This window comes from Triplophysa rosa, linkage group LG2 (assembly GCF_024868665.1).
Source record: "Triplophysa rosa linkage group LG2, Trosa_1v2, whole genome shotgun sequence".
Lineage (NCBI taxonomy): Eukaryota > Metazoa > Chordata > Actinopteri > Cypriniformes > Nemacheilidae > Triplophysa > Triplophysa rosa.
The window spans coordinates 18,961,444-18,988,817 of record NC_079891.1 but is presented as its reverse complement, the minus strand read 5'-3'; the positions used below and the strand labels follow the sequence as shown (position 1 = coordinate 18,988,817).

The 27,374-nt window shown below is 40.5% G+C and overlaps 1 protein-coding gene across 4 annotated transcripts in view; it reads left to right on the top strand.

The window, feature by feature from the left end:
• The window catches only part of LOC130565635 (spectrin beta chain, non-erythrocytic 1), a 94,576-nt gene that overhangs the window by 60,510 nt on the left and 6,692 nt on the right, over window positions 1–27,374 (top strand). For all 4 annotated transcript variants that reach the window (XM_057352549.1, XM_057352568.1, XM_057352558.1 and 1 more), the window contains 34 exons: window positions 601–752; window positions 832–1,005; window positions 3,366–3,457; window positions 3,586–3,666; window positions 6,487–6,602; window positions 6,693–6,805; window positions 6,975–7,162; window positions 9,070–9,187; window positions 9,282–9,440; window positions 9,537–9,839; window positions 9,988–10,141; window positions 10,332–10,726; window positions 10,822–10,926; window positions 11,410–11,568; window positions 12,591–12,802; window positions 12,928–13,065; window positions 13,291–13,510; window positions 14,052–14,405; window positions 14,540–14,722; window positions 14,934–15,136; window positions 15,293–15,383; window positions 20,225–20,371; window positions 20,586–20,849; window positions 21,019–21,243; window positions 21,355–21,444; window positions 21,534–21,827; window positions 22,135–22,265; window positions 22,376–22,580; window positions 22,697–23,074; window positions 23,159–23,403; window positions 25,202–25,340; window positions 25,551–25,635; window positions 25,839–26,035; window positions 26,120–26,235. In XM_057352549.1, coding sequence (XP_057208532.1) covers window positions 601–752; window positions 832–1,005; window positions 3,366–3,457; window positions 3,586–3,666; window positions 6,487–6,602; window positions 6,693–6,805; window positions 6,975–7,162; window positions 9,070–9,187; window positions 9,282–9,440; window positions 9,537–9,839; window positions 9,988–10,141; window positions 10,332–10,726; window positions 10,822–10,926; window positions 11,410–11,568; window positions 12,591–12,802; window positions 12,928–13,065; window positions 13,291–13,510; window positions 14,052–14,405; window positions 14,540–14,722; window positions 14,934–15,136; window positions 15,293–15,383; window positions 20,225–20,371; window positions 20,586–20,849; window positions 21,019–21,243; window positions 21,355–21,444; window positions 21,534–21,827; window positions 22,135–22,265; window positions 22,376–22,580; window positions 22,697–23,074; window positions 23,159–23,403; window positions 25,202–25,340; window positions 25,551–25,635; window positions 25,839–26,035; window positions 26,120–26,235 — 6,226 coding nt within the window. The remainder of the gene's footprint in view (window positions 1–600; window positions 753–831; window positions 1,006–3,365; window positions 3,458–3,585; window positions 3,667–6,486; window positions 6,603–6,692; window positions 6,806–6,974; window positions 7,163–9,069; window positions 9,188–9,281; window positions 9,441–9,536; window positions 9,840–9,987; window positions 10,142–10,331; window positions 10,727–10,821; window positions 10,927–11,409; window positions 11,569–12,590; window positions 12,803–12,927; window positions 13,066–13,290; window positions 13,511–14,051; window positions 14,406–14,539; window positions 14,723–14,933; window positions 15,137–15,292; window positions 15,384–20,224; window positions 20,372–20,585; window positions 20,850–21,018; window positions 21,244–21,354; window positions 21,445–21,533; window positions 21,828–22,134; window positions 22,266–22,375; window positions 22,581–22,696; window positions 23,075–23,158; window positions 23,404–25,201; window positions 25,341–25,550; window positions 25,636–25,838; window positions 26,036–26,119; window positions 26,236–27,374) is intronic.

The following is a 27,374-nucleotide window of genomic DNA, read 5'->3' as shown; positions in this document are numbered from 1 at the left end:
AAGAATTGTTTGTTTTTGTGCATGAATGAATATTCTTGGTCATCATAAAAGTGATTAGGTTCCACAGCTCTAGTTGTTAAAGGTCCAATGTGTAATTTTTTGCAGGATCTATTGACAGAAATGCTAATATTCATAATAATATACATAACTTTGTCTTCAGAGGTGTATAAAGACCTTACACAAGGAAGCGTTATGTTTTTATTACCTTACAATGGTGATGACGTGACGACATCTTAGTGCTGTGTCAGCCACCGTAGTGCTTCGAAAGGGAGGGGGGACCGGTGGAGTGAGCTGTTGGTTGCAATTTTCAACCTCACTGCTAGATACTGCTATATTTATACACTGGACCTTTAAGTAGTTTTTGATAAACAATTGTAGTATAGTTCTGAAAACAACTAATAGTCAGTTCATTGGTGTTATTAAAGCTGCAATCTGTAGTTGCAACAGTTATTTGACCACTATTTGAGTAGTTGACCATCGTGAGTGATCCATAATTTGCAGTCTTCTCTTTTCATGAATTTTGCACTGCTTTTGTGCTTGGATTCACTTGACTGTGCACTCAAATTATTTGTGCCTAAACCTCTTTTTTTCCACTTCCAGATGAGAGAGAGGCAGTACAAAAGAAGACCTTTACTAAATGGGTGAACTCCCACCTGGGTCGTGTGACCTGCAGGATTGGTGACCTCTACACTGACCTTCGCGATGGACGCATGCTTATCCGCCTGCTGGAGGTTCTCTCGGGAGAACATCTGGTTAGCATCCGTTTCTTTGTTGTTTTATTTATCTGTTCATCAGAATGTAAGTCATTTAATTACCCATTCTCTCTCTCAGCCAAAGCCCACCAAGGGCCGTATGCGCATCCACTGTCTGGAGAATGTTGACAAGGCTCTGCAATTCCTGAAGGAGCAAAAGGTTCACCTGGAGAACATGGGTTCTCATGACATTGTTGATGGAAACCACCGGCTCACACTCGGACTCATCTGGACCATAATCCTTCGCTTCCAGGTAGGGGTGTAGCCTCCACTAGAGACAAGAAAGACAGGGAAAATTAGGTGGTACATTAGTCAGGATGGCCTGTATGGATATTTTAGCATGCTCATTGGACAATACCAATCATATTGCTGAGCCCTTTGCCATGTTTATAGAAACTGTCTGTCATTCAAACGACGGTTTAAAGTGCAAAGTTCTATATACAAATGTAATAATCCACTGATCACGCTACCACCCCTTCCAGGTCAAAATGATATTATCTCCTCCACCGCATCACAGTGGTTAATTGATTCAAATACTGTCACTGTCACTGCCCTCTCTGAGGCTGTGCAAAGGAAGATTCATCATAGATGGTCATCATAATCACGCCATGGTTATAAAAATGTTACAGCATTTCCTGTTAACTAAATCAGCCCGTTGTCAGTGAATCACCACAGAAATACTTTGATGACATTGTGCCAACCAGTGGATTTCACCTTAAAGTGGAAGGTCACCCAAAAATCAACTTTGTGTGATTTTTTTACTCACCCACATAACGTTAAACATGTTTAGAGAACTTCCGGAGTCTTCGGACCACAAATAGAGATATTTAGGTGACATCCGAGAGATTTCCAGGCCTTTTCATAGAAATCATGGTGTCAGTTTTTACCAAGGTCCAGAAAAGTACTAAAGACATCGTTGAATTGGTCCATCCGCGCATAGTGGCTCAGTTGAATTTTTTTGAAGCGACGAGATTGCTTTATGTGAGAAGATGAAGAAGAAGTGCTGTCATGAACGCGCCATACACTGACAAGACAGAGGAGAACATATCGATTAAAGTCGGTATTTTGGTCTTTGGTCTTCAGTACTTTTCTGGACCTTGGCAAAAACTGACAACATGATGTCTATGAGGAGGCCTGTAAATCTCTCGGATGTCACCTAAATATCTCTATTAAAAATGCCAGTTTTTTTAAGAGTAGGGGTGTAACCCCCGGCATCCTGGCCAAATTCGCCCATTCGCCTCTATACATCATGGCCTCCTAATCATCCCCATATGTACTAATTGGCTTCGTAACTCTGTCTCTTCTCCACCAATAAACTGGTGTGTGGTGGACGTTCTGGCGCAATATGGCTGCCGTCGCATCATCCAGGTGGATGCTGCACATTGGTAGTGGTTGAGGAGATTCCCCCTTCCATGTAAAGCGCTTTGAGTGTCCAGAAAAGCGCTATATAAATGTAACAAATTATTATTATTATTTGTGCTCCGAAGACGGCAGAAGTTCTCTAAACATGTTTAACGTCATTGTGGGTGAGTAAAAAAATCACACAAAGTTGATTTTTGGGTGACCTTCCACTTTAAATACTGACTTTTGATTGACACTTAGATATATGGGCATGTCTGGCCAAAAATGATCATTTTAGTCACAGTTTGTCATTATCTACTTCATAGCCTTTTATTTTTCTTTGTTATGCCTCCCAGATTAGTTGTGTTCTTTTTGTTTTTCCTCCAGACAACTCTGTCAGTCCATTATCAAGTCATTGTCATTCTTATTAGCTTGTTTTTGTTTCCGGGTTCATTGCCTGTTTGATTGGCTTGTAAATTTGCATCGGCTCAAAATCTGTTCAATTGAAACAAGTTAATTATCAATGCCCAGTGATCCAGATTGATTCTGATGAGTTTATAAAGATGTTAGGAAGATGGTCAGATTAGAGATGTAACTCTATTTTTTAATGTTCAGGTCATGAATCATCTGATTATAAATGATTATAGTGATAAAGGGCAGTCTACAATAAATGTGATAATGTGAGATTGCCAGTGTTGTATTCAGTTTTTTAATGTGAATGATATTGGGTATTCGGGTCATATGATACCTGGTTTGAGATTTCTCTCAGCAAGAGGTCTTTTGTATTGTGTTTTTTGTTGCCTCTAAATAGATCAGCTTTACACCCCATAGATGTTCATTCTCTGGCAAAATTCGGTTCGCATGAGTAAACAAGTGCTATTTGAAGCAGTTCCACATATTCTAATTTTGATCTGGATTATATTGAACTGTGTATTCAGCGAGTAATGTAATGGGACAAGAAAAGTTTATTCGGTCATGTGATTTAAAGCAATTAAAGGCCACATGCACATTGCATCTAAATAAGGCTGTTTCTCCTCTTCTGAGGACTTAATCCGGTTCTGTATACACAGTTATTTAGTTATTTATGGGAGTGTCTGAACCCATTTGTGCACTTTGACACCCCTCTTGTCTTTTTCCACAATAGTTGCTTCCACAATGCAGTCAAAACTTTATAATGTCCAAAATAATCAAATCATCCAAACTTCATTTCTAACCAAGAGGTAAGGATTTGTGTTTATGCGATAAAATGTATTATACATTTGTTTTAATCAGATCCAAGACATCAGCGTTGCGACTGAGGACAACAAGGAGAAGAAGTCGGCCAAAGACGCTCTGCTATTATGGTGTCAGATGAAGACTGCCGGGTACGAGATGAGTGGAATGAAAGAGTGGAAAGGATGAATGAGAGATTGTGTGACATCACTGTTCTGCTAGTTCTTTAGAGAATACACAAACACATCATTCTGTTCCAATGAACCTTGCTCTCCCGCAGGTACCCAAATGTCAATGTCCACAACTTCACCACCAGCTGGAGAGATGGTCTTGCGTTCAGCGCCATCGTGCACAAACACAGGTATCGATCTGAGCACACATGTGCAAGTACAGCTAATTGTACTTATGCTAATTTTCAGCACAAAAATGTTTTTGATCAAATCATTGTTGTGAATCTCTCTTTTCACCATCTGATGTGTGACTAAATTTATGTGCAAGTTTGGTATTTTTACTTTAATGGTATTAAAGGGATAGTTCACCCAAAAGACAAATTCTTTCTTGTCCTCATGTCATTTCAAACCTGCAGAGCACAAAATATATTTTGAACAAATCTGGTCTCCAAACAACATTGGCCACCGTTGACTTCCATCATATAGACAAGCGGTTCTCAAACTTTTCATGGTCGTGCCCCCCTGTAAACCCATTTAAAGAACTGCCCCCTCATACTGTACATTGAGTTTAGATAAGATAATGTGTAAAATATGTTAGATATAGTTTATATATATATAGTATAGTATATATATATATATATATACATTAAATATAATCTATAAATATAATAATAATATAATCTATATGTAAAGAAGCAAAAAATACCTGTATATGACAGATTGATCTCAAGAGATCAGATTATAAATGTAACAACCCTGCTGATAAAAACAAAAGAAACCCAAAGAAATGGTCACAGAACCATTAGTGAACCATTAGCTTTTGCATCAAAACCATTACACATTTTTGTGTTTTGGGCATTATTCCAAAAGGATTAATCTGCCAGATCACGAGAACGGTGCGCGTTTCATTGGTTTTAACACAAGCGAGAGTTTTTAATACAGGCGCAGTGTGGTGTCATTTGCCTGTCGAAAATAGCGCTTTACATCTTTAATAACTGTCAACAGTTCAGAAATAAATGAAAAGGCACTTTATTTACACGCCACTCCCTTCACGCGCACTATATGTGTGTATGCCCTTATTCTGAAATAAGATGATGTAGAGATTACTGCTGCTGCATGCCTGAGTGGACGTTTGCCTACTTTGTAGACATTAAGCTTTTGTGCGCAGCCTAAAATTGTACTGCGCGGCCGCTTCAGACTGAACATTGCCCTCCGTCAATTTGCAATCGCGTTGCTCCGTGCATTCGCGATCGAATTCCACAGGTTGGGGTTTCCGGGGAACCGTCGTGCCACACCTGCAGTACCTCTGTCTGCGCCCCCCTGACCCTGGTTGAAAACCACTGGTATAGACACATAACCACTCAGACATTTCTCTAAGTAACTTTTGTGTTCCACAAAAGAGTCATATACAGGTTTTTAATGACATGAGCATGAATACTTGATGACAGAATCTTTATTTTGGGGTAAAATATCCCTTTAAATTGCATTGTGTTGATTTGGACGGCTTTAACTGTTAATAATAACCCAGCAACACTAAATCTTTGCATCTGATCCGCACATGACCAGAGTAAATGACATTGACCTTGCTTAAATGACGTACGAAAGGTCAGATTCCTTGTTTATACTGAAACACACAAGTTGTTTTTTGGAACATTTTCGAATCATGCTGAGATAACCTGGATCATCATGTTTTGTGCAAACATGAGAAGCTCATGACAGCCTGAGTCTGATGTCATTAAAGCAAAAGACTCACATACCCACTACTAAGAATTCAATTTTGTTTCCTCCAACTTTCTACTGGAGTTGTTAATAATATAAGTTTTAGATCTTCATTTAAATCAGACAAATACTGCATCAAGTAATTTTTGGATTGTTCAAGGCTTTTGGTCCTGTGTGTGTGTGTGTACGTGCATGTTCGTGTACGCACAGTATGCATTCTTGAGTCCAAAAACACCTGGAACAGGACACAGTTTTAACCTGCTATTAGTGTGTGACATGTCATCTTAAAAATGTGGCACAAGAAGACATGACGCCATGGACAAAGACGTCCATCTGCATGTTTTCATCGACCAACAACCAAAAAAAATAGTGCAGACAGAATTCAAGTGTCACAATCCTGTTTGACATTAGCAGGTTATATTAAAACATTATGGCCCGGTTTCACAGATAAGGTTTAGCTTAAGCCAGAACTAGGCCTTAGTTAAATTGGGGTATTTAAGTCACTTTTATAAAATGCTTTAGACATGCTTTAACACATTACTGGTGTGCATACTCCGACAATACAATGGCACTGATAAATGATTAAGATATATCATTGAAAGTTATTTTCAGTTAAGACAGCTCAAGCATTCATTTTAGTCTGGGACTAGCCTTAAGCCCTGTCTGTGAAACCGGGCCTGTATGTCCCCATTAATATTAGATATACAGCAATAATATGTCAATTGAAGGAGTCATGTTTAGTACTTTGTGCTTATCATTTGCATGCATTGACTGAAGTCTGTGAATAATAAACATCATCTGGTGCCGTACGTCTACTGCTGATGCTGTCGTCAAGACCTTTCCAGTTTTTAGCTTTAAAAGCTCTTTCTTTTCCCTAGCAGTATGTTTCAGATCACTATCTTACTGTAGAATTTAGCACAGGCCAGTCAGTTTCAAGCTTTCTGCTTCAAGTTGAGCAGCCCAGATTTTTCTTAGTTTGTAGGTGAAATCCTTGCATTATGAATTAGTTGTGCCCCTCATCGGACCCTCTTATTTTTGCTCTGTTCCTCTTAGCTGTCTTTGAGCAGCTTTGCTCTTCCTGCAATGTTTTAATGCAGAGGAACAGAAAAGGAATCGTTGAATTATGCTGACCCAATACAGAAATCTGCCTCTTTTCGAAAGTAGTGTTTCAGTGCCTCCCTCTCTTGACTGAAAAGTGAACTGGAGTGTTTCGTAATCTTACGGTAGTATCCTAAAATACCTTTATTACAAATAGTTAAATGTTTTCTCCCCTCCTCCTTCCTCGTCTTTAGGTCAGACCTGATTGACTTTGATAATCTCAAGCGATCCAATGCCCACTATAACCTGCAGAATGCCTTCAACGTGGCTGAGAAGGAGCTGGGTCTCACCAAGCTACTGGATCCAGAAGGTGTACTACTCACACAAGCTAATAAAATGATAACCTCAGATGGTAAATGCCAACATAAACGCTCACCATACAAATCTTTACTTTCTCTAGATGTAAATGTTGATCAGCCTGATGAGAAGTCCATCATCACATATGTGGCCACATACTACCACTACTTCAGCAAGATGAAGGCACTCGCCGTAGAGGGCAAAAGGATCGGCAAGGTACACAGAAATGATACAATAAAAGCCCGTCTCAATTAAGTTAAATAGCTTTTCATAATCTTTATAACGCCATGTGTTGCTCTCTCTGTAATAAGTGATGGTACTGCTTATGTAATTGTAGGTCATTGTTCTTTTGAGTAACTGGTGCTCTATATGACTTTCCCTGTAGGTGCTGGATTATGCCATCGAGGCAGATCAGCTAATAGAGAAATACGAGACTCTGGCCTCGGAGCTGCTGCAGTGGATTGAACAGACCATCGTCACCCTTAATGACAGACAGCTCGCCAACTCGCTCAGCGCGGTTCAGAACCAGCTACAGGCTTTCAACACCTACCGCACCGTGGAGAAACCACCTAAGTGAGGACATGTCCACATGCATCAACAGTCCAAAAACTTCAAGTTAAAAGAGTAGTTTAAAATCAAAATTGACTTTGTTTTTCTAATGCACATTCTTTCAAAAATGTATATACACTGCGTTCCAAATTATTATGCAAATTGGATTTAAGTGTCGTAAACATTTAATTTTATATTGTTCAATTAAACTTATGGATGGTATTGTGTCTCAGTGCTCTTTGGATCACTGAAATCAATCTCAGACACCTGTGATAAGTAGTTTGCCAGGTGAGCCCAATTAAAGGAAAACTACTTAAGAAGGACGTTCCACATTATTAAGCAGGCCACAGGTTTCAAGCAATATGGGAAAGAAAAAGGATCTGTCTGCTGCCGAAAAGCGTCAAATAGTGCAATGTCTTGGACAAGGTATGAAAACATTAGATATTTCACGAAAACTTAAGCGAGATCATCGTACTGTGAAGAGATTTGTGGCTGATTCAGAGCACAGAAGGGTTCGTGCAGATAAAGGCAGAATGAGGAAGGTTTCTTCCAGACAAATTCATCGGATTAAGAGAGCAGCTGCAAAAATGCCATTGCAAAGCAGCAAACAGGTATTTGAAGCTGCTGGTGCCTCGGGAGTCCCGAAAACCTCAAGGTGTAGGATCCTCCAGATGCTTGCAGTTGTGCATAAACCTACTATTCGGCCACCCCTAACCAATGCTCACAAGCAGAAACGGTTGCAGTGGGCCCACACATACATGAAGACTAATTTTCAAACAGTCTTGTTTACTGATGAGTGCCGTGCAACCCTGGATGGTCCAGATGGATGGAGTAGTGGATGGTTGGTGGATGGCCACCATGTCCCAACAAGGCTGCGACGTCAGCAAGGAGGTGGCGGAGTCATGTTTTGGGCTGGAATCATGGGGAGACAGCTGGTGGGCCCCTTTAGGGTCCCTGAAGGTGTGAAAATGAACTCTGCAAGGTATGTAGAGTTTCTGACTGAGCACTTTCTTCCATGGTACAAAAAGAAGAACCATGCCTTCCGTAGCAAAATCATCTTCATGCATGACAATGCACCATCTCATGCTGCAAAGAATACCTCTGTGTCATTGGCTGCTATGGGCATAAAAGGAGAGAAACTCATGGTGTGGCCACCATCCTCCCCTGACCTCAACCCTATTGAGAACCTTTGGAGCATCCTCAAGCGAAAGATCTATGATGGTGGGAGGCAGTTAGCATCAAAACAGCAGCTCTGGGAGGCTATTCTGACATCCTGCAAAGAAATTCAATCAGAAACTATCCAAAAACTCACAAGTTCAATGGATGCAAGAATTGTGAAGGTGATATCAAAGAAGGGGTCCTATGTTAACATGTAACTTGCCCTGTTAGGATGTTTTTGATTGAAATAGCTTTTGATTTCAGTAAATATGACCTCCTAATGCTGCAAATTCAACAATTGACCATTTTCAGTTTTTTACACCCTATGAAATGTTTTCAGACTCTGTTGTGCATAATAATTTGGAACAGTGCATTTTGAGTTTTTCATTTTTTAAATAAATACTGTTGTCAGTGGGAGGTTTGTTCAATAAAATTCCAAATGTACCCTAACTGTTGATTACTTGAAAATTATACTGACTGTCATTTGCATCGACAAATTAGGAAAACCAGAGAAAGATATCATTTGCATAATAATTTGGAACGCAGTGTATATATATATATATTATGAAAATGCACTTGCTCTTTCTGCGGAACGACTCTGATTTCTGCTACATGACTTGGGTCACACTGGCTATTCGATCATGTTAACCATTAGTCAAAAAACTATTTAGCCATTGCTTTTTGTCATTCACCGCTGACTTTGGCGACTGCCATTCATGTTGACTTCCAACATGAATTCAATGTTAAAAATGTATTTTGGATTTCTCTGACAGATTCACTGAAAAGGGAAATTTGGAGGTTTTGCTGTTTACCATTCAAAGTAAGATGAGAGCAAACAATCAGAAAGTCTACATGCCAAGAGAAGGAAAACTCATCTCTGACATCAACAAGGTATGTGCACATCAAACACTCCACAGGTGTGAAACTGCACCATTCGTAGCTGCTGATGTTAATGGCTGGCTGTGTTTTCTGTTTGGCTGAGAAGGCGTGGGAGAGGTTGGAGAAGGCGGAACATGAGAGGGAGTTGGCACTGAGGAATGAGCTGATCCGTCAGGAGAAGCTGGAGATGTTGGCTGCACGTTTTGACCGCAAAGCAGCCATGAGAGAGACCTGGCTCAGTGAAAATCAGCGGCTTGTTTCACAGGTGAGGTAGATCAAATGTTTTAAAAACTTTTAATAACGTTTTAAAATTTCAATGTAAAATGCGTAACATATCTGCTCTCTATGTCGCCATCTTTAGGACAATTTTGGTCTTGACCTCGGTGCCGTGGAGGCCGCCACTCGTAAACACGAGGCAATCGAGACAGACATCCAAGCGTACGGCGAACGTGTGGCCGCCGTGGAAGCTGTCGCCAGAGAACTGGAGGCGGAGGGATATCATGACGTACGACGTGTGCTAGCGCGGAGGGATAATGTGCTCAGGCTGTGGGAGTATCTGAAGGAGCTACTTGCGGAACGGCGGGAGAGGCTGATGGCACACAGAGACCTGCAGCGTCTCCTACAGGAAATGAAATACATCATGGATTGGATGGAAGATATGAAGGTGCTGATTCACTCAGAATGACCAGCATTGGATTTTTGAGTAGTGTTAAATTGCAGATTTAGGGTGGGTGGCAGTAAACTGTGGGTGGCAAAAAATCGTTTTGCTTCAATGTCTAATACTGTGTGTGTGCGTGTGTGTGTGTGTTTAGAATCGTCTGCAATCTCAGGACAATGGTAAACACCTTCATGATGTGGAGGACCTGCTGCAGAAACACACTCTTGTGGAGGCTGATATATCAGCACAGGCTGAAAGAGTCAAAGCCGTGCAGAGCGCAGCCAAGAGGTTTACCTCAAACGAACAGAGTGAGGACACGCCCACATTTACATTAACATCAGGGATAGGGGGTACCACCTTTTTAATCTTAGTGCTAAGTTCAATTTCATATATTATGAGATATCTATTTGTTTTCCATTAAGTTCAAGATCTGTCCACAACTTCTATCAAATATCGAATCCCATAAAACCTATTAACCTATAATAAATGTCTTTCTAGGTTACAAGCCGTGCGACCCGGCGCTGGTTGAAGAAAAGGTGGATCTGCTGGGCCGAGCGTATGGAGAACTGGGCCAGCTGGCAGCAGAACGAAGAGCCCGTCTTGATGACTCACGAAGACTGTGGCAGTTCCTGTGGGAGCTTGGAGAGGAGGCCGCTTGGATCCGTGAGCAGGAGCAGATCCTCTCCGGAGGAGATTACGGTAAGGACCTGAGCTCCGCTCTTCACCTCCTGTCGAAACACGAGGCCTTCCAGGACGAGATGGCAGCCCGGTACGGTCCTCTGGGGAACAGCATTGCTGGCGGAGAGATCCTGGTGAATGAAGGGCACGTCGGAGCAGCTGAGGTGACCGAGAGGATCAAGGACGTAAAGGCACAGTGGGCGCATCTGGAGGAGGTAAAGAGCTTGGGGAAAGCTCATAGTCAACGATTAAACTGGAATGTGCGTTTATATTAGTCTTATTCCGCATTGTATGTTTCTGTCTTTTGCAGGCGTCACGGTTGCGTGAGCAGAGGCTGCAGGAGTCTGTAGCTTTCCATCAGTTCCAGACAGACGCCAACGACATGGAAGCCTGGATACTGGAAACACTAAGACTGGTAATTTAGTTCAGTTTTTTCTGTCATTCTGAATGACATGGGTTAACATACAAGTGCAAATGATGCTGAAATGATTTTTTAATGTAAAGCTAAATAAAATAAATACATATACTGCTTTCTTGCTATTGCTCATGTGGCACATATGCCCACCTCTGGTTTATACCTGAATTTACTGATTTACTGATTTACTGACCTCATATACAGTATGCTCCTCTATACTCCTCTATATTAACTTGATACTCATGTTGTCAGCATGTTGCATTTACTGTTCTCTGTTTAATGGATTATGTAGTCAGCTATTTTGTTGTATGATTCTATTGTGCTCTGTTATATACTGTGCTTATAAGATGTAAAGGTAGAATCACTACTTATTTATGTTATTGCAACAATAATTGTGCTACAGCCCTATTGTGTTGTGTATATACTGTACATCTTTGTTGCCGAGTTGGTTATACTAAATCTGTTTATTTGTTCTGTTTGTAGGTGTCTAGTCAAGAGGTCGGCCATGATGAGTTTTCTACGCAGACTCTGGCCAGAAAGCAGAGGGAGGTGGAGGAGGAGATTCAAAGTCACAGATCACTCATAGACTCACTACATGAACAAGCCTCACAGCTGCCTGCAGCATACTCGCAGTCCCCACAGGTACACACAACACACATTAGAAAAACAGCAAGGGTGCAACAATAATGATATTTTGGGGATTTTTACTTGACCTGCAACTGTACGCTGTATATATAAGCATATATATATTAAGTAAATTCTACAAAGCAAAATTGCAACAAATATTTTATCTATGAACTTTGCAATAATAACTGGAAAGCTATGACAGTTAATAGATTTCATTTTTGGAATAAAAGCTACAAAAAAATTACTGATTTGTTTATAAACTGCACCAAATTTGTTGTACTCTTAAAGGGACAGTTTACCCAAAAATAAAATTCTGTCATCGTTTACTCGCCCTCGAGTTGTTCCAAATTTGTATACATTTCTTTGTTCTGATGAACACAGAGAAAGATATTTGGAAGAATGCTCATAACCAAACAGTTCTTGGCCACCACTGACTACCATAGTAGGAAAAATTACAATAGTAGTTAAGTGCCCCAGAACTGTTTGCTATCCTACATTCTTCAAAATATCTTCTTTTGTGTTCAGCAGAACAAAGAAATTTATAAAGCAATGTTTCCTACTGTGGTAGTCAGTGGTGGCCAAGAACTGTTTGGTTACAAGCATTCTTCCAAATATCTTTCTCTGTGTTCATCAGAACAAAGAAATTTATACAGATTTGGATCAACTTGAGGGTGAGTAGATGATGACGGAACTTTCATTTTTGGGTGAACTGTTCCTTTAATTTCAATGTCAGTATATGTCTGTCAGCTAGATACTTTTAAGAATTTGCATAACATAATACCAATTACCAAAACCGAACATTTTAAGTAAGACATGAAAACATGTTTAAGAAATCATTTGAACAATTGTTTGACTGTTAGCACGTATCCAGTAGGGCAGAGGATAGTTCTGTCAGCTGGTTTAAAACACTGTCATACTGGCCCCTGTCTACATGCCAACTAAAGTTGGCCCATGTCTACAGTTGAGCCCTGGTCTAACTGAACTTAATACATTTGTATTACAGTGACTTTTTGTTAAAAACATCTCATTTTTATTAGGTGGAGGGCCGCCTCCCGGCAATAGAGCAGCGCTACGAAGAGTTGGAGGGGTTGTCGGCGTCATGGCGACAGGCCTTGGATGGAGCCCTTGCGTTGTACCGCATGTTTAGTGAAGCTAGTGCCTGCCAGCTGTGGGTTGGAGAAAAGGAACAGTGGCTGCACAACATGGAGATCCCCTCCAAACTAGAGGATCTTGAGGTGGTCCAACAGAGGTGAGAGACCTGTTTGATCACTAAACTTCTGTTATTGATATTGTACACATTTGTTTTACAGTCTTTGTAATAGGTTTTGTTTTGTTGCGGAGGATTCGTATTAATGTTGTTTCATTCAATTGAAGGTTTGAAACTCTAGAGCCAGAGATGAACACTCTGGGCGCTCGCATTACTGATGTCAATCAAGTGGCCCAACAGCTGCTTGGATCAGACAACCGCAACAAAGAGCAGATTAACCAGACACAGGACAAACTCAATAACAGGTACAGTCACACACTCGCCAACACAAAGAGCAGATTAAACACGGCCAGAGCCATCGCACATGCCTGTACATAGACGAAACCACAACAAAGAAGAGATTAACAACACGCAGAACCAACTCGACACAAATACGCACAGAAAGGGCACACAAAGTCAGATGAAATACACAGTGAAGTTATAATCAGATTAGTCATGAATACACCGCAACACACTTCTCCCCTCTGCAGGTGGTCTGACTTCCAGAAATTGGCCAACGAGCGTAAACAAGCTATGGATTCAGCACTGAATATCCAGAACTATCATCTGGAGTGTAATGAGATCAAGAGCTGGATGAAGGAGAAGACCAAAGTCATAGAGTCCACACAGAGCCTTGGAAACGATCTAGCGGGAGTCATGGCCCTGCAACGCAAGCTCACTGGTATGGAGAGGGACCTGGAGGCTATACAGGTAAAACAAATGACGAAATTGTGCAAATTACATCAAGGTTGATGGTTTTAAATGATTAATCAGTGACAAACACAGAACTATCAGATATCTACAAAAATGGAACATGTTTTAAGAAGCGTTCTGGAGTACAACAGTGGCCTCTAGATGTGAAATGAACACAGTGGTTTCTTGTGGGGCTTTGTTGTGATTATTCTTCATAGCTCTCCTGACGTTTTAAATCAATGCGGATTAACAACATGAACAAAGAGAAGGAAAAGTACAATAAACACTTCATCGTGACATGTGGTCGTTACACAATATATGACAACAATATAAGATTTCAAACAATGCACAATACAGTTCATGATATGATAGTGACACAATATTTAAACTAAATAAGAAGAAATAAAACATCAAATAACAGATTTGTTTTCAAATAATTTATCATTTCTAAATTTAATTTATAATTAATTCATAAAACCCAACCTGCAACCGCACAACCTAACCTGTCATTCCCTCTTTATTCTTTGTTATACTCATTTTGTTATACTCTCTTTCACAGGGGAAGCTGGATGACCTGCGTTCGGAGGCCGAGAGGTTAGCGTCTGAACACCCAGAGCAGGCTGAGGAGATCATGGGTGGTCTGGCTGAAATCCAGGAGGTGTGGGAGGAGCTTCGAGCCACCATGAAACGACGTGAGGAGTCATTGGGCGAGGCCTCCAAGCTCCAGGGCTTCCTCAGAGACCTCGATGACTTTCAGGCCTGGCTGTCTCGTACACAGACCACCGTAGCATCTGAGGACACGCCCACCTCTCTGGTGGAAGCAGAACGTCTACTGGCGCAGCATGAGGCTATAAAGAATGAAGTAGATAACTACAAGGAAGACTATGAGAAGATGAGAGATACTGGAGCTGAGGTCAGTTCATATCAATTTTACATATGAGAAAAAGAAAATATGAGTTTATATTAGTGACAATTTCAGATTATATACATAGTATATATGTATATGATGTTTACATAGTTGGATCTATTTGTGATTTTTGTATTTAGGTGACTCGGGGTCAGACAGATGCCCAGCACATGTTCTTAGCCCAGCGGCTTCAGGCCTTGGACACAGGCTGGCACGAGCTGAGGAGAATGTGGGAGAGCCGTCACTGCGTCCTCGCCCAGGCCTTCGATTTCCAAACCTTGCTGCGAGATGCAAAGCAGGCGGAAGGCTTCCTCAACAGCCAGGTGTGTGCTGTCAATTCTGTACATTTAAAACATTCTCAATTTGCTGTGTGTTAGAAAGCATAACTTATCAGGTTAACTGATACTGAATCCCCAAAACAGGAAGGTCAATGCAATGCAGATATAGCTTGTAACCAATTAAAAACAGACTTGGCTTTTGGTAGATTTTGGAACTCCTTGGTGAATGAAGTCTACATTAAGTTTTTGTCTGCAGGACTACGTCCTGTCACACACAGAGATGCCTTCTAGCTTGCAAGGGGCAGTAGAGGCTATAAAGAAACATGAGGACTTCCTCACCACCATGGAGGCCAGTGAAGAGAAGATCAACGGCGTGGTCGAGTCTGGACAAAGACTCGTATCCGACGGCAACACCTATGCAGACAAGATCCAGGAGAAGATCGACTCCATTCAGGAGAGGTGATTAGAAACAAAACTGAAGCTTAGTAGCTGCACTCAGTATCCATCACTGTTATTTGATCCTGACAGTGATGTGCTTTAAATACAGGCCTGGATTCTGGCAAAGCCATTGAGATTCAGATCAGAAATCTCATGTTCTCTGTTAATTTCTCTCAGGCAACAGAAAAACAAGGAAGCTGCCAATGAACTGCTTGCTAAACTGAAGGACAACAGAGAGCTTCAGCACTTCCTACAGGATGGACAAGAGGTAAGATATGCTGCATACTGTAGCTAATGAACAAGACTACTGTATATATGTCCATTATAAAGACTACTGTAGACAGAGTCTCAGATTTACTGGCCGTAAATGCATTTTATTGTTTTAGTTTGCATTATTTCCTCAAAATATATGTAAGAATATATTTATAGCAGACAGTGAGTCATAAGTATGGGAGGCAAATCCTTCCAAATTTAAATAAATTAATTAAACGATGAAAATGAAAACCAGACTGACAATGCGTTGTCCCTGTCAAATTGAAAAAGAAAATGCAATTGGTGATTTGAAATTTCATTTTCACTAAAATCTCGAGGCAAGACTGCCAATATGAAAATGAAAAGGCAAATGTGAAAAAGAAATTGCAAAAACATTTTTTACAAAGGTTTTTATTAAAGTTCACGCAATAATGCTGACACAATTCAAATAAAAATGTAAAGTTTGATTTTTATTTTCTCTTTTATTTCATTTTCGTTTTCTTGTTCAAAGTCATGCAAATTACATGTTAATCAGTGGGTGTGGATGAGCGTCTGCATTACTGGGAACGCCCACAAAAACGTCATATCCGTTTATTCGAATGAACGTATGTAGACCTTGTCAGGCACTTGGTCTTAGCTCTTTGTAATGATCACGATGACTGTGCCTGGTGCAATACCAAAAAGTTGCAGTGTGGTGTTCTGCATCTCTGATAAGTTAACAGAAAATGAAAATGAAAACGAAGACGAAAATGAAATAAGAGAAAATAAAATGAAAATGAAAATCAAACTTTACATTTTAATTTGAATTGTGTCAGTATTATTGCGTGAACATTAATAAAAACCTTTGTAAAAAATGTTTTTGCAATTTCTTTTTCACATTTTCCTTTTCATTTTCATATTGGCAGACTTATGGAGGATGAAACCTGCAAAAACAATAAATAAATGAATGCGGAATTAAATACATAATTATGTGTATAAATACACATATTGCTATTAAAATATGTATACAAATAATTGAATGTTTGGTGAGATAAACAAATAATGTAAATAAATAAAATAAATGGTCGGAGAAATGAAAAATATTTAACAAAATGCTAAACTCATAACCATTTCCCCTTAATCATTTATTTATTTTTCCTTGGCGCAACAGGCTAATAAGAGGGTGTTGATCATGCATCAGTAGGCGGGTCTTGCGCGTTTGACTGCGCATGAGTATCAACTTGGGTTCAATGAATGCGTATGCTTTTTTTTTTATAGAGTAAATGCATGTTTACACGAATTAGGTCAGTTAACAGCTACGCATGATAAGGCTTTAGATACTGTTGTAGTCAGAAAAGAACAGTAGCTAGAACAGGTTGCTCCACTCATAAGACATGCAAGTGTCATTGTGTGTGTCTGGGCATCCATATATCGTCTGTCTGTATATGTTGTAAGCTTGGGTTGTCTGTTTATATCGTCCTGTCGTGTATTCGGAACAATTTTATGCTTTAGATTTCATGCTTCTTGGCAACATCTAGCCTGAAGTTAATGCGCATGCGCTGGTAAGACCCGCCCACCGATGCATGATTGACGTCCTCTCAGTAACATGTTGTGTTGAGGAAAAAATGAATACGGAACTACATAAAGAAATAAATGAAAGATTAAGGGAAAATTGTTACTTTGGGTTTAGCTTCTCAAACATTTAATAATTTGTTTACTTATAAATTGTATTTATACACATATTTATGTATTTATTTCCGCGTTTATTTATTTATAGTTTTTGCAGGTTTCGTCCTCCATGCAGTCTTGCCTCGAGATTTTAGTGAAAATGAAATGTCAAATCACCAATTGCATTTTCTTTTTCAATTTGACAGGGACAACGCATTGTCAGTGTAAAAATGAATTCATTTTGGCACATATTGTGTACGGAGTTGTGTATAATGAAATTGCTAATCTGGTTTTCATTGTCATCGTTTAATTTATTTATTTAAATTTGGCAGGATTTGCCTCCAATACATAAGGGCTTTTCACACTTGAAATCGTTAACCCCGGGTTATTCGTAACCCCAGGTAAACAGAATCCTGGGTTATCTGTTTCACACTGCTTATAAATTATTAGGGGTTAAGATATAACCCTGGGTATTCATAACCTGATGTTTCACACTGCACATCACTAAACCCATCTTTGCAGTGTCAACAGTCATGATTGGATAAATACTGCAGCGTCAAACTGACTGAATAAAAATAGTACGTGGTCCCTTTAAATAGCTGAATACCTCGTTGTTCCACATCCGGTAAAAGATGATGCCTCGTAAATCCTTTTTGGCTGTTTTATGCCTCCTAAGACGTTACTTACTGAAATAAATAAAAACTCAAAGGATTGTTTACACACCGCACAGAGTTTCTGTGACTGTGCACAGCTTGTGAAATGATGTAAGCGCTGTTCAGTTTTTGATTGGGTGTCCGTTGCTAAGCGTCTTGCCGTATCATTCTACCCCTGCTTTGTTTCACACTGCACACGTTGGCACCGCAATGCAAAAGCGGTGCTAACCCTGCTTCGGAGCAGGGTTTCATAACCCCAGGTAAAATGCGGGGATAACCCCGCTTCAAAAAAAGTGTGAAACATTTGTTTACCCGGGGTTAAAAGCGGGGTTTAGAATGAAGATAACCCGGGGTTAAGCACAGTGTGAAAAGGCGTATAGTGTCCTACACAGCATCTTTCTGTGAAATGCCACCTCACAAACAAAATCTTCATATATCATTAACGTGATAGGACAATAATAAAATAAGTTTATTTATTATTAATTTATCAATAATTTAAATAATTAATACAAATAAATTATTCATTTATTATTGTTAATTGAAATTAATATTTATTTAATACAATTATTGATTAACATTATGATCAATAATATACAGTAAGTATAATTCTATCACATTAAAGGCGCAGCTTGTGAAAGCCGTCGCTAGAGGGCACACATTCAAAACAGATATGTTCAAAACAACAACAACGGCGTAGCTTGATGACGCTGTGAAGGAACATGGAATAATGGGAACTGTCATCTTCAACTCCACCGCTAATTATCAATCAGACGTGAATAAGAAATCACGTTTATGGATGATGTAAAGTAATAAAGTTTCATTAATGTTGCGTTTGATGACGTGATTTTATTTCATTATGTAAGGGATAATGTACAGGCAGCCGGTTGTTATCGCAGAAATAAGCCCCGACAGTGTGATCAGGTGATCAGTCTTGTATCACACTGAAGGGGCTTATTTCGAGATAACAGCCGGCTGCTTGTACATTATCCCGCTTATTACACCGCTACTTGCCACATGAGAAAAAAACTGGACATAAAATGTGAATTGGAAATATTTTATTAGCTCATTTTTACCGAATGCAGACCTTCCGCGAGGAAAAGCCGTTTACTTTCGGTAAGTAAGAAACGACATTCAAACGTCACGAACAGGCAATTTGGTTTAATCATTTGTAAATATAATGTCATATATGTTATTAAAAGACATATTTATAATTAATTTTTGTGTAATATTAAACTGCCCCTCTCAAAATGATTTGCAGCATCCGGGTTACAGGGTGTTATTAGTTTTGAGCGGTTATTATTTGAAAATAACAACCCTTGGAATGTCGCGACTGGCCAATCAGAATCAAGCATTCAAATGAGCCGTGTAATAAAATGAATTAGATGTCATTCATAAAATCGACTTATTATTATTTAGTCAGATGATCTATAAACGATTACTGCTTTTTCATTAAAATATACATGACACTCATGCTAAATTAAGAAAAAGACATTCAAACAATAAGACTAACCTTGTTGATCGATATAATAATCATAAGTTTTCTGTCAGTAAAGGAATCTAAGCAGTTGCTCACCTGTCTAGTAAAACGCATGCAAGATCAGTGTCTCTGTTTTGTAAAAATGTCTTTGTAGACAAAACCAGCTGCAAACAGTAAAGAATAATTGTGCTCCACAACGACTGCGCAAAACAAGACATTTGCTTGATAGACGCTACAAACTAATACTTTCACATTTGTCCACGAGACTGTGTTGTCATGGTTTCTACAGCAGTAAAAGGAGGAAACCGAGGGTTACGCCAAAGACTGTGTTATTAGGGAGATGCAAGGTCTGGAGAAAGCGTAACGGCTTACACCAATCATGTGAGGCACCTCAGACAATCATATAACAGCCTCCAGTCTGCTTTCCTGCATTCCGCGATTTTTGACTAATGGTTGGAATACAGTACTATTTAAACTAGACATCATACACTTGCAGACTTTTTGAAAGTTTCAGATAGAAACACACTAACTGATCAAATCTGCGAACTGGCACAGACTTTCTGCAACAAGTCCAGACTGAAAATCTGGGCAAAAGTCCTTTAAGGTTGCAGGCTTACCATCTAGTGTCTTTGGTAACGCTGATATGACGCCATTGACAGGCGACTGCCAGACACGGCCCCGTGTCACTGGTTAAAATGATAATTTTCTCAAGATTTACAAATAGTTGGAAACATTTGAGATATTGCGAGTACTTAACTGAACAAAGTATATAACACTGGCCTAGTGGTTTTTGGATACTTTACTGCAAAAAAGTTACAAACTGTTTCTTTAACACTAGAAATGTGTAGCTCATGAAAAAATTTGCATCCCAGATAAACTTACAGAAAGGTTCTCCAGACGTCACCGATTGGTTTTTTGTATTTTCTTAAACTTAAACTTAAAAACCTTTAAAAACATGATTTCAGTTATGCAATATTTTCTAATTCCTGGAAAAGTTACAGATCAAATTGCCAGTTTTTTGCCACAATCAGACCATGTTGTGATCAATTTGGTTGTCTTTTTCCACCCTTGCCCTTTTAGCTGACTCTTTGGATAAATGAGAAGTTGTTGACAGCTCAGGACATGTCCTACGATGAGGCCAGAAATCTTCACAGCAAGTGGCAGAAGCATCAGGCGTTTATGGCTGAGCTGGCATCCAATAAAGATTGGCTGGATAAGATTGACAAGGTACACACGCATACACTTCTAATGCTTCATAATGAAGAATGATGCATATGTTTAGAAATAGTATAGAAAAGTACTGTGGTGGTACACTGTATCAAGTGGTATTACCTTAGTACTGAAATGCATACCATGAAAGTACTTCCATGAAATCCAAAGTAGTACTATGGTACTTGACACTTTTAGATACTTTTCTATAATTTACTTCGTGTTCTCCTAGGAGGGTCAGGCATTAGTGAAGGAGAAGCCCGAGTTGGAGCAGACTGTATCAGAGACTCTGAGTGGTCTTCAGAAGCAGTGGGAGGAGCTGGAGAGCACCACTCAAGCTAAAGCTCAGTGTCTGTTCGATGCAAACCGAGCTGAGCTGTTCACACAGAGCTGCTCATCGCTGGACTCCTGGCTCCAGAACATCTCTTCTCAAATCCAGAGTGATGACTTCGGAAAAGATCTCACCATTGTCAACATTCTTCTCAAAAAACACCAGGTAAATCTGAAGCTGAGTAGAAAGACTTTCACCTAAGATATTCACAGATCACATTTCTTCACAGAAATCTAGCTGGTTAGTTTGCATTTACAGTAATTATTTTTATCCTGTATTATTTATTTATTCTGTGGAAAAAATATGTTTTAAATGCCTATGATCTGTCTCTCAGATGCTGGAACATCAGATGGAGGTGCGTGAGAAAGAGGTCCAGTCTCTGCAGTCACAGGCGCTGGCTTTGGCCCAAGAGGATTCTGGGATAATGGAGGTGGATGGGCAGCAGAGGAGAGTTACAGACAGGTTTTCTGAGCTGCAGGATCCTCTGAATCAGCGGCGACAGCGTCTTCTCGCTTCAAAAGAGGCACATCAGTTCAACAGAGACCTCGAGGATGAGATAGTGAGTCACCAATATGACTGAAACTACACATCCTCGCAACATTTGGATAGTTAGAAGAATAAAATCAAAGACGGTTTTAAGAGTAACGTTTTAAATGTTGTTTGTCTAAAGTTATGGGTGAAGGAGAGGATGCCCCTCGCCACGTCCACAGACCACGGCAAAGATCTGCCCACTGTCCAGCTGCTCATCAAAAAGAACCAGGTAACTGATATCTCCATGTGTTTTTTAATGTATAAGGAAGGACTGTTTAAGCACGTTTGCTGCCTGACTGTTTTCACATCATTTCACAGACTCTGCAGAAGGAGATTCAGGGTCATCAGCCGCGTATCGATGATATCCAGGCCCATGGTAGGAACATGTCCCCTGAGAAGGAGTCGGATGTGGACAGGGAGAGAAAAGCTGCTCTGGAGGGTCGTCTGGCAGAGCTGAGGGAATCATGGGACCTCCTGATTTCTGAGACGGGGAAGAGAAACGCGAGGCTAGCAGAGGCTAACCGAGCGCAGCAGTTTTACGCAGATGCTGCTGAAGCCGAGGCCTGGATGGGAGAGCAAGAGCTTCATATGATGTCAGAAGAAAAGGCAAAGGTTAGTTACAACAATTCGCAGGTTTTTGCAATAAGGAATTATTATGTGACATTATACTGAAATTACCAATATTTGTACATTATTTTAAACCATCAAAATATGAAGTGTGTGGTACAAAATTAGCAAAACAGAACTTTTAAGACATTAGACGCAAACTGTCAAAAAGGGAAACTACAGCAAATCAAGGAACCTACATTTTATTCATATATATACAAAAATGCATAAAGAACAAAAAGCTCACAAGAAAATTAAGTAAATATTGACTACGATATTTTAATTCTAATATTGTTAATACGTTTTTTTGTAGGATGAACAGAGTGCTCTGGTGATGGTGAAGAAGCACCAGATTCTGGAGCAGGCTCTGGAGGACTACGCCCAAACCATCCACCAGCTGGCCAACAGCAGCAGACACATGGTGAACAGCGAACACCCAGAGAGGTGAGAGGCATGCTGGGATCTCTGGACCGTCAGATACACAGCAAATCATATCAGTCAGTGCTGGAAATGAAAGAATCATTTATTCCATTATTTCGCTCTTTCTCTTATAGTGAGAGAATCACTATGAGGCAGGCCCAGGTGGATAAACTCTATGCAGGGTTGAAAGATCTGGCAGAAGAGAGGAGAGGCAAACTGCAGGAGAGACTGAGACTGACCCAGCTGAAGAGAGAGGTAGATGATTTAGAGCAGTGGATCGCAGAGAGAGAGGTTGTCGCCGGATCTCATGAACTCGGACAAGATTATGAACATGTGACGGTATGAAATTAACACTTTTTATACTGCCTAAATCTTCTCTTACATACAACCTGGCACACGAATAAGTAATGGTACAGTTTTATAACCTGAATTCTGTCTGTTCCCCGACGCTTTAGATGTTGCGTGATAAGTTCCGGGAGTTTGCACGGGACACCAGCACAATCGGTCAGGAACGTGTGGATGCTGTGAACGCTCAGGCAGATGAACTTATCGAATCTGGTCACCCGGAGAACGCAAGCGTGGCAGAGTGGAAAGATGGCCTCAATGAGGCCTGGGCTGACCTGCTGGAGCTTATCGACACACGCACACAGATGCTGGCAGCATCTTACGAGCTGCACCGCTTCCATCAAGATGCCCGCGAAGCCCTGGGGCTCATACGGGAAAAGAAGGAGACGCTAGCGGGGGCCGAACTTGGACGGGACCTGAACACCGTCCAGCACCTGCTGAGGCAACACACGGCTTATGAGCATGACGTGCAGGCACTCAGCGGGCAGGTAAGAGAGCAAGATCGGGTGTGTCACTTTTTCACCCCCCTCCCTTCTTCTGTCTCTAACTTTGGTACTGTCAAATCCTTTCAGGTCACACAGGTGCAGGATGATGCGGCACGTCTGCAGAAAGCATATGCTGGAGAGAAGGCTGATGATATCCACCGTCATGAGCGTGCGGTTACAGAGGCCTGGGTGGGTCTTCAGTCCGCCACTCAAGCCAGGCGGCTGCTCCTTTTGGACACGGTGGAGAAGTTTAGGTTCTTTAACATGGTCAGAGACCTCATGCTATGGATGGAGGGAATCAATTTACAGATCCAGTCACATGACAGTCCGAGGTACACATACTGTACATACGAGTACACATAGTGGCCAAAAGTGATGTTGGGGGGTATATTTAAACGGTATTTGCCTCTAATGCTCCCTCAGGTTCGATTAAACAATCGAAATGTGAGGTGTATGGTACAAAATGGACAAAACACTAATCTAAGTATTTATGGGACAAAATTATTAGGCAGAAAAGCAAATTACAGCATATCAGATACTCCACCCAAAAATGAAAATTCTGGCAAGATTTGCTTGTTACTTTGTAGTTTTTTCGACCTTAAAATAATGTCTTTAAAATTATTTCAGTGGTAGAACAACTCTTAACTGGACGAATTCTACTCACGCTGCTACCCGAGCAGCCTCAAATATTTGGCACACTGCCTGTGGAAGTGTGCGAAATATTTTCCAAACAACGTTTCTGCGTTCGCCGGTTTCATCAGTTTAGGCAACAAATTCATGTGTATTGCCCACGGGGCAGCTTATACAGCAACATTATTTACCACACTTGTAATAGACAATTGCGCTTATCAACCACATGGGGGAGCTGTGAGCAAAAGTTCAATAGAGGGTATGGACGTGTCGTCACTTTACCACGTGAACACCAAGTGAGCACGCCGGAGTGCGCCCCCGTGGATGGCAAAACACTTCGTTACAATATCAGGAAACGCAATTCCGAGCAACATTTCTGTGTCGAGGAACACCCGAAGCCATTTTGCTGGGTGTTTTGCCACCCAGGGGAGCATCCCAGGGCGTGTCCCGACATGTTCACGTGGGAAAGTGACGTAAATGCATACCCTCTATAGTGTGGCATTAATACATCTTTAAAATATATTTGAATAAAATGTGGACATCACTCGTGGCCACTACTGTACAAACATATACAAACATATAATTTGTATTGACATACAAATTGTGTGGAAGATAAACAACAACAGCAGTATGCATACATTTATGTTTTGTACAGTGTACATACACAAGATACACAAATTTATACAGGTAACCCTTACAGAAAAGTCACATGAGTTTCACACATTTTTCACATGTGATCCCATGGTTTTTACATGGGTTTTACACGGGTTTCACACAAAAGTGTTCCAAAAACATGTTCCATGTGAATTACACGTTCTTATGTTTCACGTGTGATTTTAACATGTTTTCACACATGAGCACATGTGTTAATGCACATGTGAAACTCATGTGACTTTTCTGTAAGGGTACAATTGTTAAAGGTGCAGTTTGTAACAATTTTGCAGTAAAATATCCAAAAACCACTAGGCTAGTGTTATATGTTTTGTTCAGCTGAGTACTTACAATATCTCAAATGTTTCCAACTACTTGTAAACCGTGAGAAAATCGCCATTCTAAACAGTGACACGGGGCTGTGCAGTCGCCTGTCAATGGCGTCATATGCGCGTTACCCTTTGTTACCGCCTTTCATGACGTAGAAACTACATGACAACAGTGTCATGGACAAATGCGGAAGTAGTGTCTAGCAAGCCACTAGCTTTTTTCGAGCAGTCACTTATTTATGGACCACCATTATTCGCAACATTTATAAAACTTTACCTCATCCGCTAACATGATTTCTCATTCCCGTCTGATTGATGGCCATCAGCGGTGGAGTTGAAGCCAACAGATCCCATCATTCCACGCTCCTTCACAGCGTCATCAAGCTACTGCATTGTTGTTTTTTTGATCGTGCACCCTCTAGCGGCGGTTTTTACAAACTGCACCTTTAAGCATCAATTTAATAGAGAATTACTTTTACTTTGTACCTATAATAAGTTTTATCTGTTCTTTGTGTTGTAGGGATGTCTCTTCAGCTGGCCTGGTAATTGCAAACCATCAGGACATTAAGTCTGAGATAGAGACTAGAGCAGACAGCTTCACTGCTTGCAGTGAAATGGGACGCACCCTCATCAACAACAACCACTATGCTTCAGATGAGGTCTATCCTTCTAAAATATATACACTTACATACAGTATCATTATAAATGACTGTCTCAGAGCTGGCACATACGTGCGGTCTCTGTGCTATGTGCAAAATAACACCAAAACACATTTATATATTACCACCACGTTAACAAAAGAATCCCACATGCCTAAGCATTCCATCTCACTGAGGTAATATCTCATGTTTGATATGTGTTATTTCTAGATTCAAGAGAAACTGGATCAGCTTCAGGCCAAACGCAATGAAATTAATCAGAAGTGGCAAGAGAAAATGGATCATTTACAGATTGGTGAGTATGTAGGAGTAAGCTTGTTTCTCTGCCTGCTAAAGAGCTTAGCATGCTAAGGGAACTGTACATCACTTTCAGTGTAAGAACGCGTTTTACGTTGCTGTTCAGACTATAAACAACTAAAGTGATGCATATTCTTACCATCTGTTTTAGCAATGATCTTGACCTTTCCTTATACTCTATTGTGTTTCTGTGTGTGGTAGTTCTGGAAGTATTACAGTTCAGCAGAGACGCGTCCATGGCTGAATCATGGCTGGCTGGCCAGGAGCCGTTGGTCAGGGCAGCAGAATTGGGCACTAATGTAGATGAGGTTGAGAGTCTTATCAAACGCCACGAAGCCTTCGAAAAACTAGCAGCAGGCTGGGAAGAGCGTTTTACACTGCTAGAGAAGCTCACCACGGTTTGTTTGTATACCGACACAAGTAGAAAATAAGGATTTGTAAAATGTGAAAGCATTCGTAACTTTTATTATTTTCTCTGTTAGTTGGAGGAAAATGAGATTCAAAGAAGAAAGGAAGAAGAAGAGAGGGCCCGGCGACCACCCACACCTCCCCCCGTGGAGGAAGTAGTACCGTCGGAAATTAACGATTCGGCTGCAAGGTAAATACAGTACATGTACAGTATACTCTTTCCCAAATCCCATCTTTCTTTGTGCACAGCAAAACAACAAATTTTAATTTAAATTTTAAAGATGACTTTCTGGCAATATTATTCTTTTTTTTCAATAGACAGTCCAAATGCCATGTTTAGATTCAAGATTCTTATTTGTCACATACACAGTTATATAGAGAATATACAACCAGCAGTGAGATGAAGGTCAGTTCAGCTCCTAAAACAGTGCAATTATTATAAAAATACAACACAAAAGGAAAATATTAATAATATAAAGTTAAAGTATAGTTTTACATATTAACATGAGCAGGACTGTGCAAACAGATAGTAACTCAAGGTGGTTACTTAGCAGCAACAAAAAATAATGCAGTCAGTGCTGTGTGCAAGTAGCAATGTCACTAAATTGGATGTTGAATGTTCTTAAGAGTACAATGAGTGAGGTTGATGTTAAGAGACAAATGATGTTAAGAGACTGAGTTTAGGAGCCTGATGGCCTGGGGAAAACTCTACTCCTAAATCTCTCTGTTTTGGCCATCAGGCTACAGAAGCGCTTGCCAGATGGCAGCAGTGTAAAAAGACAGTTACCAGGGTGGTTGAAGTCTTTTGTGATTTTTGCAGCTCTGCTTTTGCAGCGTTTGAGGTAGACGTCCTGCAGGGATGGTAGAGCAGACGCTGAGATGCGCTCAGCTAAGCGCACAACTCTCTGCAGGGCTTTGCAGTCTTGGCTGGAGCTGTTCCCATACCACACTGAGTTAAAACACTTTCAATGGCCCCTGTATAGAAAGTTTTCAGGATTGTTGGTGAAACCCTAAATTTCCTCAGCTGTCGCAGATGGTACAGTCTTTGCCTGGCTTTATTCACCTGTGTCTGAATGTGTGAAGTCCAGGTCAGGTCCTCAGAGATGTTTACACCGAGGTACTTGTAGTTGCTCACCCTCTCCACAGGGGTCCCTTTCATCATAAGAGGAGTATAGGTCTGCTGGTGCCTCTTCCTGAAGTCCACAATCAGCTCTTTGGTTTTGGTCACGTTCAGAGAGAGACAGTTGTCCTGGCTCCAATATGTTAAATTCTCTACCTTATCCAAGTATGCGGTCTCGTTATTGTTGGAAATAAGGCCCAAAACCACCG